Genomic DNA, 15,000 nt, shown 5'->3' with positions numbered 1-15,000 from the left:
TCACTTCTCTTCTTGCTGCCGTGGGGGCAAATTGTTTACGTCTGTTGTGTGTGTTTATCTATTGATTTTTGTAGGTAGTGACATCTAGTCGGCGTGCAGGTAAGGTTTTCTTTCGAGTTTGTAGATTGCATTCTTGTTTTGTTCGTGTGGGTTCAGCGTAATGTTGGTGGCTACTCCTTTGGTGATGCTGTTAGTGTTTTTGACATGAACCACAGCAGTACGTGGATAGATTGATAGTGTCCTTTCCAAGCTGCCGTGTTTCGAATTTGTCTTGCAGAGGCTGCCGCATTGCGTGTTCTGCTGTCACCTCTCTTCATTTTCTATATAGAACGTATTTTAAAAGTGCTGTGCCTGTGCTCTGTGTGTGTGTGTGTGTGTGTGTGCGTGTGTGTGTGTGTGTTCTGTTTCTCATTCTCCTAGCTCTTCTTTCATTCTCCTGGGTGGTTACCAACAGCCAGTGTATGCCGGAGTATGTGGTGTGGTGTGTGTGTCAAAAAAAGAAAGAAAAGTGGAAAAAATAGGAATTCACTGGCCAGAAAAAGCCACTTCAATCAGCTGTGTGGTGGATACCAGGCTAGAATTAGTGGCGGTCAATTCATCAGCCTTGCAAGCTGCTGAATGGTGTACTCCCAGCACAAGTTGCTATGTCTAACATAGCTGTTTGCTATCATCGCTTCCGCGATGGGCATGTCTGAGTGTGTTTGTGTGTATGTTGGTTGATTTTTGTTCACGCAGCGAGTGCTGAGGAGTCGTCACGCTTCCAAAATGATAATGGTTACAGGTAAGCTTGTGCGTAGGGACGCCTGGGTCTGTATTTATCCACGCTGCATTGTGTGCTCAGACGAAAATAGTCGCGTGTTCTGGCTGCGGGTTGACGTTGTGAAGAGGCGAACATGACATGTCGCTATACAAGTGCAAAGCATGCAGCCGGCTTGGTTAGCAGTGTGCACCCACAGCCATTGGCAGCGGAGTAGTGAACGCAGTGTTTGTAGTTTCTTCTATTCTGTTGTCTTACTGCTGGTTTGCTTGTGGATGTCCGTGTGTGTGTGTCTGTGTACGTGTACGTGTGTGTGTCTGTATATGTGTCTGTGCATGTATATTCCCTATACTGACTTCTGTGTAGACCGTATGGACCTGCTCCTATAGACAGCCGAACACCTCCTCTCAACTTTGCATACCCGCGGGGACCGGGTTCGGTTGTATCGACGGGATCAGTTGATAACTTCCAGACACCTAGAGGTATGGCTGAGACAACACGACCACCCACGTGTTTTCTTCTTGCTTTAGATACCTTCTTTCCCAGCTGCTCGACTTCCTTTGTTGACATGCGCTCCTGTTGTCGATATGCCGGTTGTATCTCTTGGTCTAGACTCTAGACCATCCCTGGTATCTGTGACAGCTCTACACGTTCAGTACTTCTCCTTTAGACGCATTGCTGTTTTGTTCTGTTTGACAGTCTAGTCAGGGTAGGAAGTATTTGGCTGGCTGGCTGGGTGTGTGGGGGTATGCCCATTGGAGTCTATATCCCTTTCCGTACCAGTGCTTCTATTTGTTTAAAGTTACTGGTCAGTGCTGATGTTTGAATTGTGCTCCTTTACTGCTAATGTTTGGCTATTCAACTCTAAGACTCACCCACCGAAAGCTTACTCCTGGAACCCGAGCGGCAGCCGACTGTTGAGGAATTGCCGGAAGAAGTTGAGCTGAGTGAAGAGCATCGGCGGCTCGTCTTGCTTGGCCAACGGACACTGCAGAAAGTCTGGTCATGGTATTCCCAGCCTGTAGTCATGGATTGGGCCGTTGAGAAAATCACGGTATGTTGCGCATCTGTCTCTGGTTTTGTTTGTGCTTGTGTGTTGCTGTACGGTTATGTTTACAGAATTATGCGTATGTATTGGGGGTGGGGGGTAGAACAGAGGTGTTGTGGTGCAATGCAAGCTTAAAACAGTTGCCTTGAGTATTGTTGCATGTGCGTGCATGTATCCCTCCCTCTTTCTCTCTCTCTCTCTCTCTCTCTCTCTCTCTCTCTCTCTCTCTCTCTCTCCTGTGTGTGTGTGTGGGGGGGGGGGGGGGGGGATTGGTGCACCCAATTACCATGATTACTGTTGGGGACTATGGATGTGTGTAAATGTGTGTAATTTCTTGGGTGCAGCATGGATGTGCTTACAAGTATGTCAGCCAGCAGCTTTGCCAGCCGGCAGTACTGGCCATAGTACTCACCTTGCTGCCTCTGCCTGTATTGTTTGCATCCTGTTCTTATCAGGATAACGTGCAAATCCACACGATGGACTCCGATGGTGCAAGGACAATTCGAATACAGGTACTAGTGTGCGATGAATCTGCTCTGGCATGTTTGGAGCGTGTACTCTCTCGCCGCTTGACCCTGGCCAAAGAAATCTGATCCACAAGTCACAACCAGCACCGCTTTTCCATTTCAATTATATCGTACACGATCCAAAACCCCATGCAAGGGGCACAGGGGCCGCATGAGCGTTAGAGCTGTCTTCTGCTCATGGGTCGGACTTCTTTGGCCACAACTGTAGATTCAAACTCGTTGACGTTGTTCTAATTTTGAGATGCTTGAAGACTGCCGGAACTTTACACTGAGTTGCAAATTATCCCGAGTGGTTTCTCGTCTTCGTTATGTGTCTAATCGTATTTCTGTGCTTTTGCGGTGCACTCTGACCCTTTGACCATGAGTGTTGGCTTTGTCTTGTCTAATTCTAGGCTCAGCTACCGTTTAGTGCCGCTCAGGTGTTTCGCATCTGCTACTTTGACAATCACCTCATGGCTGAATGGGACGCCACTGTCAAAGAATCAAAGGTAACAGCTACATTCAGCCGTGTAGCATGATTTTTTACACTGTATGCTTTTATTTTACCAGACCAGAGTGGACATGTGAGATGGGAAAAGCAAAGCAAAAACAACTGATGTCTTGTACCTCAGCTGTATTGAAAAGTACAGAGTTTTGTGTCCCCTGGAGGTATATTCACTGAAGTACCTCTGTATTTTGTTCCTTTCGCTCAGTGAACGTTATGCTTGGTTCTCCGTATTTGTTCTCTTCGCTTTTTAATATTAAATGAACAATTTATTGACTACGGTCAACAAAGTGTTTCTGCCCGTGATGTGTTGTATTGCTGTTTCTACCTTGTATGTGTCATACTGCTATTCTGGTAACGAGTGTGTGACTGTGTCCTGTGGTCTCTTGCTGCCCTGTGTGCTGTCTCCCACAGCTCCTGGAGCGCATTGATGACCACACCAATATTGTATATAACCTAGCTAACGAAATTGGCGGAGGAGTGATATCCTCGCGGTGAGTACCTCACCAGATCTGCGCCTGTGATTAAGCTCTCTCTCTCTCTCTCTCTCTCTCTCTCTCTCTCTCTCTCTCTCTCTCTCTCTCTCTCTCTCTCTCTCTCTCTCTCACACACACACACACACACACACACACACACACACACACACACACACACACACACACACACACACACACACAGTGTGTGTGTGCAAGCTGTCTACTCGAAGTAATTGTGGGCCCAATGCACAATACGTTCAATAACTGTTACATGAGCTTATGCTGCTCAGTGCAGTGCAGTGTTGTGTGATACATATAATAGAGATACGACTCGAGCAAATATTTTAGATTTCGTCCCACATCCTGATGGTTGAATGTTGTTGTCTACTGTGGTGTTTCATTTGTGTTCTCTCTCTTTCTCTCTCTCTTTCTCTCTCTCTCTTTCTCTCTCTCTCTCTCTTTCTCTCTCTCTCTCTCTCTCTCTCTCTCTCTCTCTCTCTCTCTCTATGTTGATGCAGTGACTTTGTGTCTCTTTTACATTGGGATCGGTTTGAAGATGTCTGGGTGTCCAGCGGCATTGCGTGTACACACAAAGACATGCCACCTCAGCCGAATGTTGTTAGGTAAGCGAAGTCTGGCAGTAGGCTTTTTGCCGGTGTGCTGTAACAGTTGTGTCGCCTTCATGTACTTGAGTACTGTACTACACAATCACATTGTCTTCACTGGAGCTCGTCTTAATGTAGCATACTGGTGATCACCTGTATTGTAGGTGGGGCTCCGTTTCTGTCAACTGGGCTGATACAATTTAAAATGATTTGTGTGTCGAGATGTGTGTTCTTTGATGTACCCCGCTCATTTGTGATGAGATTTTATTTATCTACTCCTGGTCTGGTGCTGTTTGCAGAGGAGAGAATGGAGTATGCGGCTTTATTTGCAAACCGACAGGCTCCAATCCACCAAAGTGTAGCTTTGTGTGGTACCTGACAACAGACTTGAAAGTAAGTGTTATCCCTGTGTTGTATTCATCTGCTGCAGGCAGGAGAATGTGTCCACTGCTTTGAAACCCAATGGTGTTTCATGATCTTGTACAGTCGTGGCCAAAGAAATCCAACCCGCGTGCCGAAAGCAGCGCCAAGTCTCATGCATCCCCTGCGGCCCTCGGATCGGTTTTTGGGAACATGCATGATGTAGTTGAAATGGAAATGCGGCGCTGCTTTCGACTTGCGGACGCGGGTCGGATTTCTTTGTCCACGACTGTAGTGTTTTAAAACAGCACACCAACTGCCGAGAGTGTCAAGCAAGAAAATACTCTGCTTCTACACTTACATGTTTGTGGAGACTGGAGAGCAATCTTTGATTCCTCAAGTACCAGTTGACTATAGGCAACTAGCAAGAGTTCATAATCCCCAAGAGTGTGCAACTCCTGATCCTGTGTGGAAGCCCGCTCGGCGGAATTCCTTCATTGCGTCATTTTTGGTGCAGTGCGATGAGTCGCGCCGATGAATTCTTCTAAAATTTACAGTCAAACCAGGATGCTTCCCCAGGGTAAACTGCCTAAACTGCGATTCTAGTCTGAGCCTCGAGTCCAGAAGCAAAAGTGAAACAAAGTATGCACACGAAAGACAAAACTATTTTTTCGATGCAATGGTGACTCTTCATCGCCTTCTTCTTTCACCAGTGCAGTCAGTCTCTTCAAGAACAATTTCTTCCCCAGGCCATCGGCATATTTCTGGTGCTTTCCTGGAAGATAATTTCAAATGGTTGAGGAACTTTAGAATACGTCGAAGGAGCATTTTTCGGCTGAGTTGCACAGCTATCAGAATGATTGTCCTCGACGGCAATGCAATATTTTTAACAGCGTCCTCACTTCTTCCTGTCGCGATATGTCCATGGATTCTTGGAGAAAAAGTTTGTTTTTGAGAAAGTACGACTTGTACGTCCGAAATGTCTTCAAAAAAAGCTTCGAAAAGTCGAGGCTACAGCCTTGAGTTAGGGGCGGTTCAGGGTATAGTTTCCAGAAATCGCAAAGAACCCAAATTTACCTCGGATGACAAGCTGCGCATGACGTAATGTAGGAATTTCGCCGAGCGCTGGGTCTATGCCCGTTGCACACTCTTGGGGGTTATGAACTCTTGCAACTAGTCATATCTACTGTTGTACATGTTTAGTCATATCTACTGTTGTACATGTTTAGTTGTATCTACTGTTGTACATGTTTAGTTGTATCTACTGTTGTACATGTTTAGTCATATCTACTGTTGTACATGTTTAGTCATATCTACTGTTGTACATGTTTAGTCATATCTACTGTTGTACATGTTTAGTCATATCTACTGTTGTACATGTTTAGTCATATCTACTGTTGTACATGTTTAGTCATATCTACTGTTGTACATGTTTAGTCATATCTACTGTTGTACATGTTTAGTCATATCTACTGTTGTACATGTTTAGTTGTATCTACTGTTGTGTTATGTTTTAAATGGTGCTTTACAAGAAAGGAAATGTCTCTTTGTGCATTGCTGCTGTTGCTGCTGCTGCTGTCTAGGGTTGGCTGCCCAAGTCTGTCATCCAGCGTTCACTTGCATCGGTGCAGATACTCTTTATTGAAAAGCTGGAGCAAAGGTTGGCATCTCTTGCATCTTTATAATGTCTTCTTGTATCATTTTCTTTCGTATTTCTTCACCAGTAGCAGTGCTGCTGTTTCCCCAACCTAAGTCCACAAATTGAGCTCAATCAAACTCATTACCTTCTCGAGTCCCGCCGCTGTCCAATGCAATTCCATTTCCCCTGCATCTACTTTCCCCTGCGTATATACATCTGTGCCCCTGTTCAGACACCCCCCCCCCCCCAGGCCTGGTGCATTGTCATTTCCCCTGTACCCCCCCCCCCGGCCCTGTTCAGAATTCCCTCACCCGATTTTCGGCAGCATGCGCCAGTGCATGTCTTGCCCGCAGCAACCCAGATTTGATAGAGAGTATTTATCTGCGGCCTTGCAACCTCGCCACCGCCTTGATATTTTCCATAGTTGGCAGTACGGTACTTTGCCTGCTGCTGTTGCTCCTACGATTAAAACTATGACTGCTACGACTACTACGACTACTACTATCATCATCATCCAATATTATACTTGACAGTGTACTGGGCATCATAGTCCGATGCACTGCACAGAAACGGTGTCATACATATGTTATCGCTGCGCCGCCAGAAGATTCACACTTCATTGTACTTAATTCTCCTGCTCCTGTCGGTGTTCTTTTTCATGCCTTTTTAGTTTTGTAAAGTAGTTTGTAAGAATATTTCGTCAGTGGTTTAACTGGTTTTGTAGCTCAGGATTTCATGTCTCATAGCAATTCAATCGCAAAATTCCTCTCAGAAAAAATGTCATTTCCATAGCTAGAATCTTACATTGCTCGTCGCTGCACATACTTTTAACTGTCTGTCAAGTGTTTTGTTCTTGTTGTTGGCGTTAGCTGCTGCCGGGCCTGTCTCATTTCTCTATCCCGCTCTACCCGTCCGTGTGTGTGTGTGTGTGTGTGTGTGTGTGTGTGTGTGTGTGCATTTTCCTTTTTGTTGGCTGGAACAGAGACTGTTTCTGTTAGCCTGATTTTTTGATTTTGTTTTGATACCATCATTTTTGAAGTTTTTTCTATTACATGACCTTGACCGTTCCCTCCGCTCTTGGTTTACTGTAACTCTGTCTGCTAATCTTCTTGCTGGCTATGCTGCTTCCATTGTGTTGCTGTGCTTCTTTCCTGCACCAGCAGTACTGTACTGTGTACTATGCACTGTACTGTGCACTGTACTGTGCACTGTACTGTGCACTGTACTGTGCACTGTACTGTGCACTGTACTGTGTACTATGCACTGTACTGTGCACTGTACTGTGCACTGTACTGTGCACTGTACTGTGCACTGTACTGTGTACTATGCACTGTACTGTGCACTGTACTGTGCACTGTACTGTGCACTGTACTGTGTGCCTTGAGACTGATTTCAAGACTGTCATGAACATTGCCTGCTGTATCGTCTTCTGATTCTGGACCGGAGCATATAGACTGTATCTGCATCAGGGAGGAGTATAGTAAGTTACTCCCTGATCGGCATATGCCGTGCATGTCGCTAGCAGCTAGCAGGGGGTCGTACCCCAACAAAAGTTTTGTGTACGACTCCCTGGTCTCTAGCTAGTTATCATGGTTATCCACTGCTGCTGGATCCGATCAGGTGCAGTACTCCCGTGAACTTGATGATCCTGTTGCGCAGCTGATATGCATGTAGTTGTGTCAGAACAGGGCCGCCGGTCTGGTTGATCCGGTTGTCACCAGACCAACTCTGGCTCAGGTCACCCCTAGCTGGGATTCGTCTAAAACCGGGGAGGAAAAATTCTGGGTACATGTACATGTATTATCGATCATGCATACCATTGTACGTGCTCCCATACTATAGTAGGCCATACATTGTACATTGATATCCATGCACAATTATTCCCTTACATGTAGTGGGCTCTGAAAACTTGTGAATGGGCCAAATTCTGCTATTTCTGACCGGATTTTTCCAATAAATGCCCGCGGGAGGTCCCTCGGACCTCCCTCAAACCGGACCAACTTCACCCCCGCGGCCTTCCGTCGGGCCTGCAGAATATGTGTGTACCCCCCCCCCCCCCTCTCCTTCATTCTTGACCTTCACTCAATACACTATTGCTCACTTCATACTATCCTGTCAGTGCAGGGTTCGTATTATAATTACATGTATTTGTGTTGTTCGCCTGACGATGTCCCTTTTATTTGGAAGGTGTACACGAGGCAAATAAAGGAGTGTAATTATTTGGAAATAACCTATTTCCGAATTTGGGTTGTCTTTTTGCTTTGGTTCTTACTTGTCTTCATGGTTCACGCGATTGGCGTTGTGAATAAACCCACTCTCAATGAGGCCATGTGCCACAAATCATCAGTAGTATTTTATTTTACTTTCAGTTTTACAGCAGTCATGTCAGCTCAGCATGATCACACTTGTGACTTTGGTAGTTTGGAGTTACATGACGTACGTACCAGTATTAGTAGTTCAAAAAAATCGATCAATCATTGACAAAATCAATCAACCTAAAATAATTTTGACGACTCCCTATATAGGCCCTGATGATGCATGATCATAATTATTAAAACAAGAATAATTCAATGGGCTATGACGTCACAGATATGTCATATCGTGAGGTCACAATGACGAAGTCAAAGAAGCAAGTGAAAGTTCTGAGGTTGTAAAAATGGAATTGCGTTTGAATCTGCAGCCTGAGGTTGGCATTGTGAGCCTGGAGCTTGTGAGAATGTAACGTTCCAATTAGATTACTTTCTAAGTGTATACCTGCCCATCAACAATGGCTGGCCAAACACAAAGAGACCACCTATTGACGCTGAAAGGTACTAGTAATATCGTACTCTTTGCAAATATTTTTGAAATGTTGTGCAGACAGTCTTTGGGAAATTTGAATACAGAGCTTGTTGCGAAGACATTATCAATATGCCCCAGAGATTTTTGTAGCAATCAGCTGGCGCTGTGTTCTCATTCTTATGTCGAGCAGCCAGCATGCATACAGTTGAGTAGAGATTCCGGAGTACAATGTACATTTGTGTACAATCATGCAATTCTTTTATTGTGGCTACTGAAAGACAAACCAGTCAAGCAAATTCTTGATGTACAGACCTGTACACTATGCTTTAGCCTACTGCTACCTGTCTAAATATGCATAATATTCATAATGTTGAGGGAGTTGAAACGGGAAAAGTCTGAAGAAAAAACTGACTGCCACCACCAGGACTGGAACTACTAGTACAGTACATGTATTTTCAATTTTTTGTCAATTTTTTGTCAAATATTTCCAACAGTACATATATATAACGCCCAAGCTTAGCCGGTAGAGGATGCAGCTCTCGCACCCAGTGCCATCCCAGCAGACCTCATTTGGTGATGTAATGCCTAGTACATGGTGTACGCGCGTTTTTCAGACACTTTTGCGGACCTCCCACGGTCTGATTTTGTACATAACCGTACAAGTAGATTGGTGTGACACGGTGGCACATTTTTACTGATGTAAGAAGACACGCGTGCAACAAGCATTGCATCATGAACATGACGTCAACTTGGAATTGTCGGAACCGCACTGCATGCAGTTGAACACTTTTGGCGGTTCCGTCCCGTTGGTTGTTCATGCGCAATAATGGGCATACCGGTACAGGGAATGTCCAGACATTTGTGCATCATTTTATACCCCCTGCTGCTGCCGTGTAGTACGTGTGCTGGGTAATATGATACCTGAGTGGCAGCGTGTCCAAACACACAGTCTATACAGTAGGAGACTGGCTCGGCTTGCACTGTGCTCGATACCCAGCAGACACATCTTTCAAACATAATATGTATGTAGACGGCCGAGCAAGATTTCAGCTGTAACTCTACCTGTAGTCCCATGCAAAAGCGATCCTCAAACAACAATTGCAACAATGGCAGTGAACTGACATACAGGCATTATGTCCAAAGAGGACGATTTAGTGTGTTGTTATGTTGCTATCTGTCCTGTTGGTGATGTCATTGTTGTTGTTTTGTTTAGTAATGCGCTTGACGAAGCCAGCTCTGCTATCGTCAGTGCCGGTTATCAATGAACCATGGGATATGCCAGGTAGTTGACAGTGCTCATCTGTGTTGTGTGTGTGTGTGTGTGTGGGGGGGGGGGGGGGGAGGGGGGGATGTTGCATGAAGATCCTCTGTCTGTCTGTCTGTCTCTCTTTTTCTTTCTCTCTCTCTCACTCACATGTGCATACTCATATCCTCCAACCATTATGGGATACTTAACTAGGGTTTCTGGGTCGTATGATTATATGAACTAGTTTGTGCAAAAAATCTTTTGTGAAAATGTGAGCCAAGTTCATACGGGCCAAGTGTATCCGGTACTCGACCACCGTCTCTTCACAGACAGCTATTGAGTATTTGATTAGAGATTGAGCACTGGTTGGTACGTGTAGAAACTGTCTAGAGATCGCCGGTAGCGTTATCAGTCAGCTGTAGTTTATTCTACTACTTGCTGGGCCTCCTGGTACATTGCTGCCAAAACTAAGAGTTGTGTTGCTGCTGTTGCCACGGCCTTGTTGCTTTCAGGCTCGACGCTGGAGTCTGCACTGAAGGCGGACGTGCGTACGCCTAGTGGCTTGCTGAGGGCGTCACTTGGAGAAGTCCTGTCACTACCACAAAACTTTGGGTAAGCACACACAAGCATGTGCTAGCGTCTGCATGCACACACACACACACACACACACACACACACACACACACACACACACTCACTCACAATACACTACATCTTATCGTTTGTATTGTTAGAGTAATGGTGGTAGAAGCACACCCGGTGTTTTGTATTGTACATGATCATTTACAGTTGATTGTTTCATGTCTGTGTGTGTGTGTGGGTCTGGACATGTAAATGGCGTTCTCTGCTTGTACAGCAATATTTACCTGGGTGAAACGTTTTCCAGCTATATCTGTGTGCATAACGATAGTCAACAAACGGTGCAGGATGTTGTGTTCAAGGTGAGGGTGCATGTGTATTATATCGTCCTTGATGCATGCTGTTTGTGCAGCTCAGAACATGCACATTTCCTTGTCATCTGTTGTGTGTCTGCAATGGAATATTGTTGAAATTCGGAAGTCTAGGTCTAACTCTATCGTGGATACTGTGCCTGTACTGGGTAATCTCTTTCTGGGAAGAATCCTTTCTTTCTTGGCCCGAGCAAAGGGTGCTGGCACAACCCTCTACCAACCTCAACCTACTACTAGTACCGCAGATTGCCTTCTGAGTCGGAGGAAGTTCTGACACAGTCGTCCTAAAGTGTGTGTGTGTGTGTGTATCTTTTTTTTTACCAGGCGGAACTTCAAACGGCATCACAGCGCATCACTGTATACGGTAACCACCGTGGAAACTTGGTGGAAATGGTTGGTGCTGCCAGCATGGATGATGTCATTCAGCACGAGGTCAAAGAGCTGGGCACACACATGTGAGTTTTAGGGACATACTACAAGTGCCATGGCTGGGTAACGCCCCTCCTTTGCATTGGCTTCTGCCATTGGACAATTAAATAAAAAAATAAAAAATAAGTTCCAAGAGCTTTAAGAACTCAGATGGTGAGCCAAGAGAGAGAGACAGAGAGAGAGAGAGCGAGCGAGCGCTTTGCAGCTTTTATTCGTGCTGATGCTGCTGCTGATGATGTTGTTCTTGCAGCTGTTGCCATCCTCGTCGCCACCGCTGCTGCTGATCTTGTTTTTGTACTTGACAGTGTTGAGTAGTGGCATGCTCTTGTATGTGTTTATTTTATAATGTGACAAGGTCGAAACAGCTAGCTGTCCGAGATTGCGCATATCTCATGATGAGTCATTTGTTTCTCTTGTGATTTCTTCCCTTTGTCTTGTTCTAGTTTGGTCTGCACAGTTAGTTACCAGTATCAGGGTGAGAAGCTACACTTTAGGAAGTTCTTCAAATTTCAGGTGAGTCCGTAGTGCGCTATTTTCTCTTTGCGTCTTTCCCTCAAACCAGTGAACATTTTCTCTCTCCGCGTGAAATTCCAAAAAAGCCTGTTGTGGGACTTGCCTGTTTGTATGGCTCTAAAATACTCTCTCTCTCTCTCTCTCTCTCTCTCTCTCTCTCTCTCTCTCTCTCTCTCTCTCTCTCTCTCTCTCTCTCTCTCTCTCTCTCTCTCTCTCTCTCTCTCTCTCTCTCTCTCTCTCTCTCTCTCTCTCTCTCTTTCTCTGTTTTTCTGTTATCCTGTCTCAAGTCCCTTTTCTTCATCATACTCTTTGCCATCTGGGAGTGTATGGTGTGGATCATGTGATTATCATTATTATTGTTTGAAGATTTTAAGTCATTATTTTGTTCATACACGTATGGATTTGATTGTGTTTGTGGAAATTGCTAGCTGCCATAATGTGGGTTGTTCTGTGCTGCCGATGCTGTAATGCTGGCTTTACGAAAACCTGAACGACATGTGCATGTGTGGCACGTATGTCATGTACATGTATGGCATGCAGGACCCTGGAAGCTGTTTTCGATTGGTCCGGTAGTATCATATAATGGCCTTTCATACTGTTTGTGTATGATATGGTTGGTACACACACCCTCCACAGTAGTAAACACGTGCTGGTGGCTAAAATGTTACCCCCCGGTGATAACCTGACCAACCAGACCGGTTCCGTCGGGCCTGGCATATTATGCCACTGTCACCACTTGTAAGTTACTGATAGTGTTGTGTCCTGTGTCCGCTCTTGTTGTTGCTGTGCAGGTTATGAAACCACTTGATGTCAAGACAAAGTTCTATACTGTTGAGGTATGTCTCCAGTGTACATGTTACGTTGTACGTTGTACCATGTAGTCGTGCTACAGTAACAGTACGTTACAGACTCCTGCTGTATCAGCTAGTCGCAGAATGGACTGTGTTGGAGTGGTACGTTCCCAGTATATCTCACCACACCGATGTGACAAGCTGACAATCCTGCAAGAATGGTACATGTACGGGGTTATCACCCTCATGTACATGACTGACTTCACGTAGCAGCTAAGGAACAATGCAACAGGACTCTCTCTCTCTCTCTTACACTACTGTTGCTGTGTCGTAATTACTGTCCATTTGCTTGTATCTGTGCCACATGTAATTGTGTGTGTGCCACATGTACTTGTGTGTGTGCCACATGTACTTGTGTGTGTGTGTGTCCGTGCACGCACATGTGTGTAATATATCCGTGTGTGTGTGTGTGTGTGTGTGTGTGTGTGTGTGTGTGTGTGTGTGTGTGTGTGTGTGCGTGTGTGCGTGTGTACTCACACTGATTGTTATGTCCAGGATGGTGATTTGTTCCTGGAAGCACAGATCCAGAACATCATGACACAACCCCTCTTCCTGGAGACAGTGGCCCTAGAACCGTCACACCTCTATACCATACAGACCTTGAAGGAAGAAACGTAAGCCCTCTGTTCTCTGAGTCGGTGTGTGTGTGTGTGTGTGTGTGTTTGTGTGTGTATGCGTATGCGTATGCGCGTGTGTATGTATGTGTGTGTGTGTGTGTGTGCGTGCACGCGTGTGTATGTGTGTGCATGTGTGTGCATGTGTGTGACCTGTTGTTCAACGGACACCAGTACTCACCGCTGCCACTAACTGCACTGCTTTATCTTCAGCGAATGTCTCGTCACCAACACTGTACTGAGTGCTGTGAGTGGTGTGTGTGTGCCCTGTACATGACTCAAAGTCTATTGGTGCTGTATACTATGCTAAGTACTCACAGACTCCAGCGTAGCCGTTTACACAATAGGGTGCCTCAACTCAAACACTCAAAGTACGGTCTCTTTGCTGCATATGTTTTTTTCTGTTTTCACCCTGATGACGGACTATGCCTGGAAATTTGGTGAACAATGTTAAATGACGTATGCAGCAGAGAGACTGTATTTTGATTGTTTGAGTTCAGGTATCCTTATCTGTACATTATGCTGTGCTGTTGTGTGATCCTGTGCTGTTGTGGGACTCTACGTGTATGCACAGGGACACGACGGCGTTTGCCGAGGGCCGAGCGCGCTACCTAGCCGATGGTGATACTAAACAGGTTCTCTATCGCCTCAAGCCCAAGCAAGTCAACTTTGCACGGGTAAGTGGCAAACCTCTATTCTCAGCCTGTGAAGTGGCAGTGGGGAGATATTGTTTATGCAAGCCTCGCTTGATGGTTTAACTTTTGTAACAAGCTGTCATCGTAAGGCATGGAGGTATTGTTTGTATGTGTAGTAGTGGTGTGCACGGGTAGTCGGGTACCCGTGCTACCCGTGAGGACCTCGGGTAGGCGGGTAGTACCCGAAAACCCGAAGTCGCAGATGACATCATGTACAGTGCACGTGTACAAATTCATGTAATACTCCGCATGTCTACCCAGTGTGTAAGGGAAGGGGTGCGTTGTGGTGTTACCATGGAAACATTACCCGGTCGGGTACCTGTGCTACCCGTGGAAAACTACCCGATGCCCGAAGAAAATGCTACCCGACTCAGCACTAGTTTGTACTACCAGCTCCTGTACAACATGCAATACCTATTCCAACATGTTTATGTAGTGTTCGTCTTCATTTTTTTTATGCCTGACAAGAACAAGATGTTGTGCAAAATTTTCGTTATGTATGAGATTGACATGATGTGGTCTTTGGACATTTGGTGATGCCATACCGTATCACAGTTTCAATCTCACGATGTTGAATGCTCTGTGATTGTGTTGTCCTGATGTTGGTGTTGTTGCTGGTGCTGGTGCTGTGCTTTCAGAATGTGAGTGCTGTGGGTAAGCTGGACATTGTGTGGAGGACCAACTTTGGTGAGCGCGGCCGATTGCAGACTAGCCAATTGCAACACATGGTGAGTGAAGAGTCAGTCCAGTGCTAGCTATGTTTCTACCGTACTGTCTGGTACCGAAGAACTGGGGGTCAGCCTCCTAGCCTAGGCCTAGCGTAGGCCGTTCTTATTTTCATGTTCTACAGTCTATGCACTGTTGAGTCACCACCGTGTATACTTTGGTATGCTGTGCTTGGTGAAATCCCCGCCTGGCTGTTCTTCGGCTAACCATTCTTCAGGCAGGACTCAACAGCAGCACTGTTACTAACTTACTATTGCTGCCGCAGTAGCAGCTGTGGCCGGGGCAGGTGCTGCAAGCAT

General features: G+C 45.7%; 2 protein-coding genes across 2 annotated transcripts in view; both read left to right on the top strand.

Annotated features, from left to right (window-relative positions):
• LOC135816149 (stAR-related lipid transfer protein 3-like) overlaps positions 1 to 7,108 on the top strand; it is a 14,791-nt gene extending 7,683 nt beyond the window's left edge. The window contains exons 6-15 of the mRNA XM_065329537.1: positions 75 to 99; positions 736 to 781; positions 1,124 to 1,239; positions 1,627 to 1,811; positions 2,261 to 2,317; positions 2,725 to 2,820; positions 3,231 to 3,310; positions 3,811 to 3,915; positions 4,197 to 4,290; positions 5,841 to 7,108. Coding sequence (XP_065185609.1) covers positions 75 to 99; positions 736 to 781; positions 1,124 to 1,239; positions 1,627 to 1,811; positions 2,261 to 2,317; positions 2,725 to 2,820; positions 3,231 to 3,310; positions 3,811 to 3,915; positions 4,197 to 4,290; positions 5,841 to 5,942 — 906 coding nt within the window. The 3' untranslated portion in view covers positions 5,943 to 7,108. The remainder of the gene's footprint in view (positions 1 to 74; positions 100 to 735; positions 782 to 1,123; positions 1,240 to 1,626; positions 1,812 to 2,260; positions 2,318 to 2,724; positions 2,821 to 3,230; positions 3,311 to 3,810; positions 3,916 to 4,196; positions 4,291 to 5,840) is intronic.
• Positions 7,109 to 8,521: 1,413 nt separating this feature from the next.
• Positions 8,522 to 15,000, top strand: part of LOC135816148 (trafficking protein particle complex subunit 13-like) — a 10,688-nt gene continuing 4,209 nt past the window's right edge. Inside the window, exons 1-10 of the mRNA XM_065329536.1 lie at positions 8,522 to 8,706; positions 9,891 to 9,959; positions 10,436 to 10,535; positions 10,780 to 10,864; positions 11,198 to 11,328; positions 11,746 to 11,815; positions 12,607 to 12,651; positions 13,162 to 13,280; positions 13,855 to 13,957; positions 14,614 to 14,703. Coding sequence (XP_065185608.1) covers positions 8,664 to 8,706; positions 9,891 to 9,959; positions 10,436 to 10,535; positions 10,780 to 10,864; positions 11,198 to 11,328; positions 11,746 to 11,815; positions 12,607 to 12,651; positions 13,162 to 13,280; positions 13,855 to 13,957; positions 14,614 to 14,703 — 855 coding nt within the window. The 5' untranslated portion in view covers positions 8,522 to 8,663. The remainder of the gene's footprint in view (positions 8,707 to 9,890; positions 9,960 to 10,435; positions 10,536 to 10,779; positions 10,865 to 11,197; positions 11,329 to 11,745; positions 11,816 to 12,606; positions 12,652 to 13,161; positions 13,281 to 13,854; positions 13,958 to 14,613; positions 14,704 to 15,000) is intronic.

Source organism: Sycon ciliatum, chromosome 4, assembly GCF_964019385.1.
Source record: "Sycon ciliatum chromosome 4, ocSycCili1.1, whole genome shotgun sequence".
Classification (NCBI taxonomy): Eukaryota; Metazoa; Porifera; class Calcarea; order Leucosolenida; family Sycettidae; genus Sycon; species Sycon ciliatum.
Note: the sequence above shows the minus strand (reverse complement) of the source record. Positions and strands in the feature narration are given on the sequence as shown.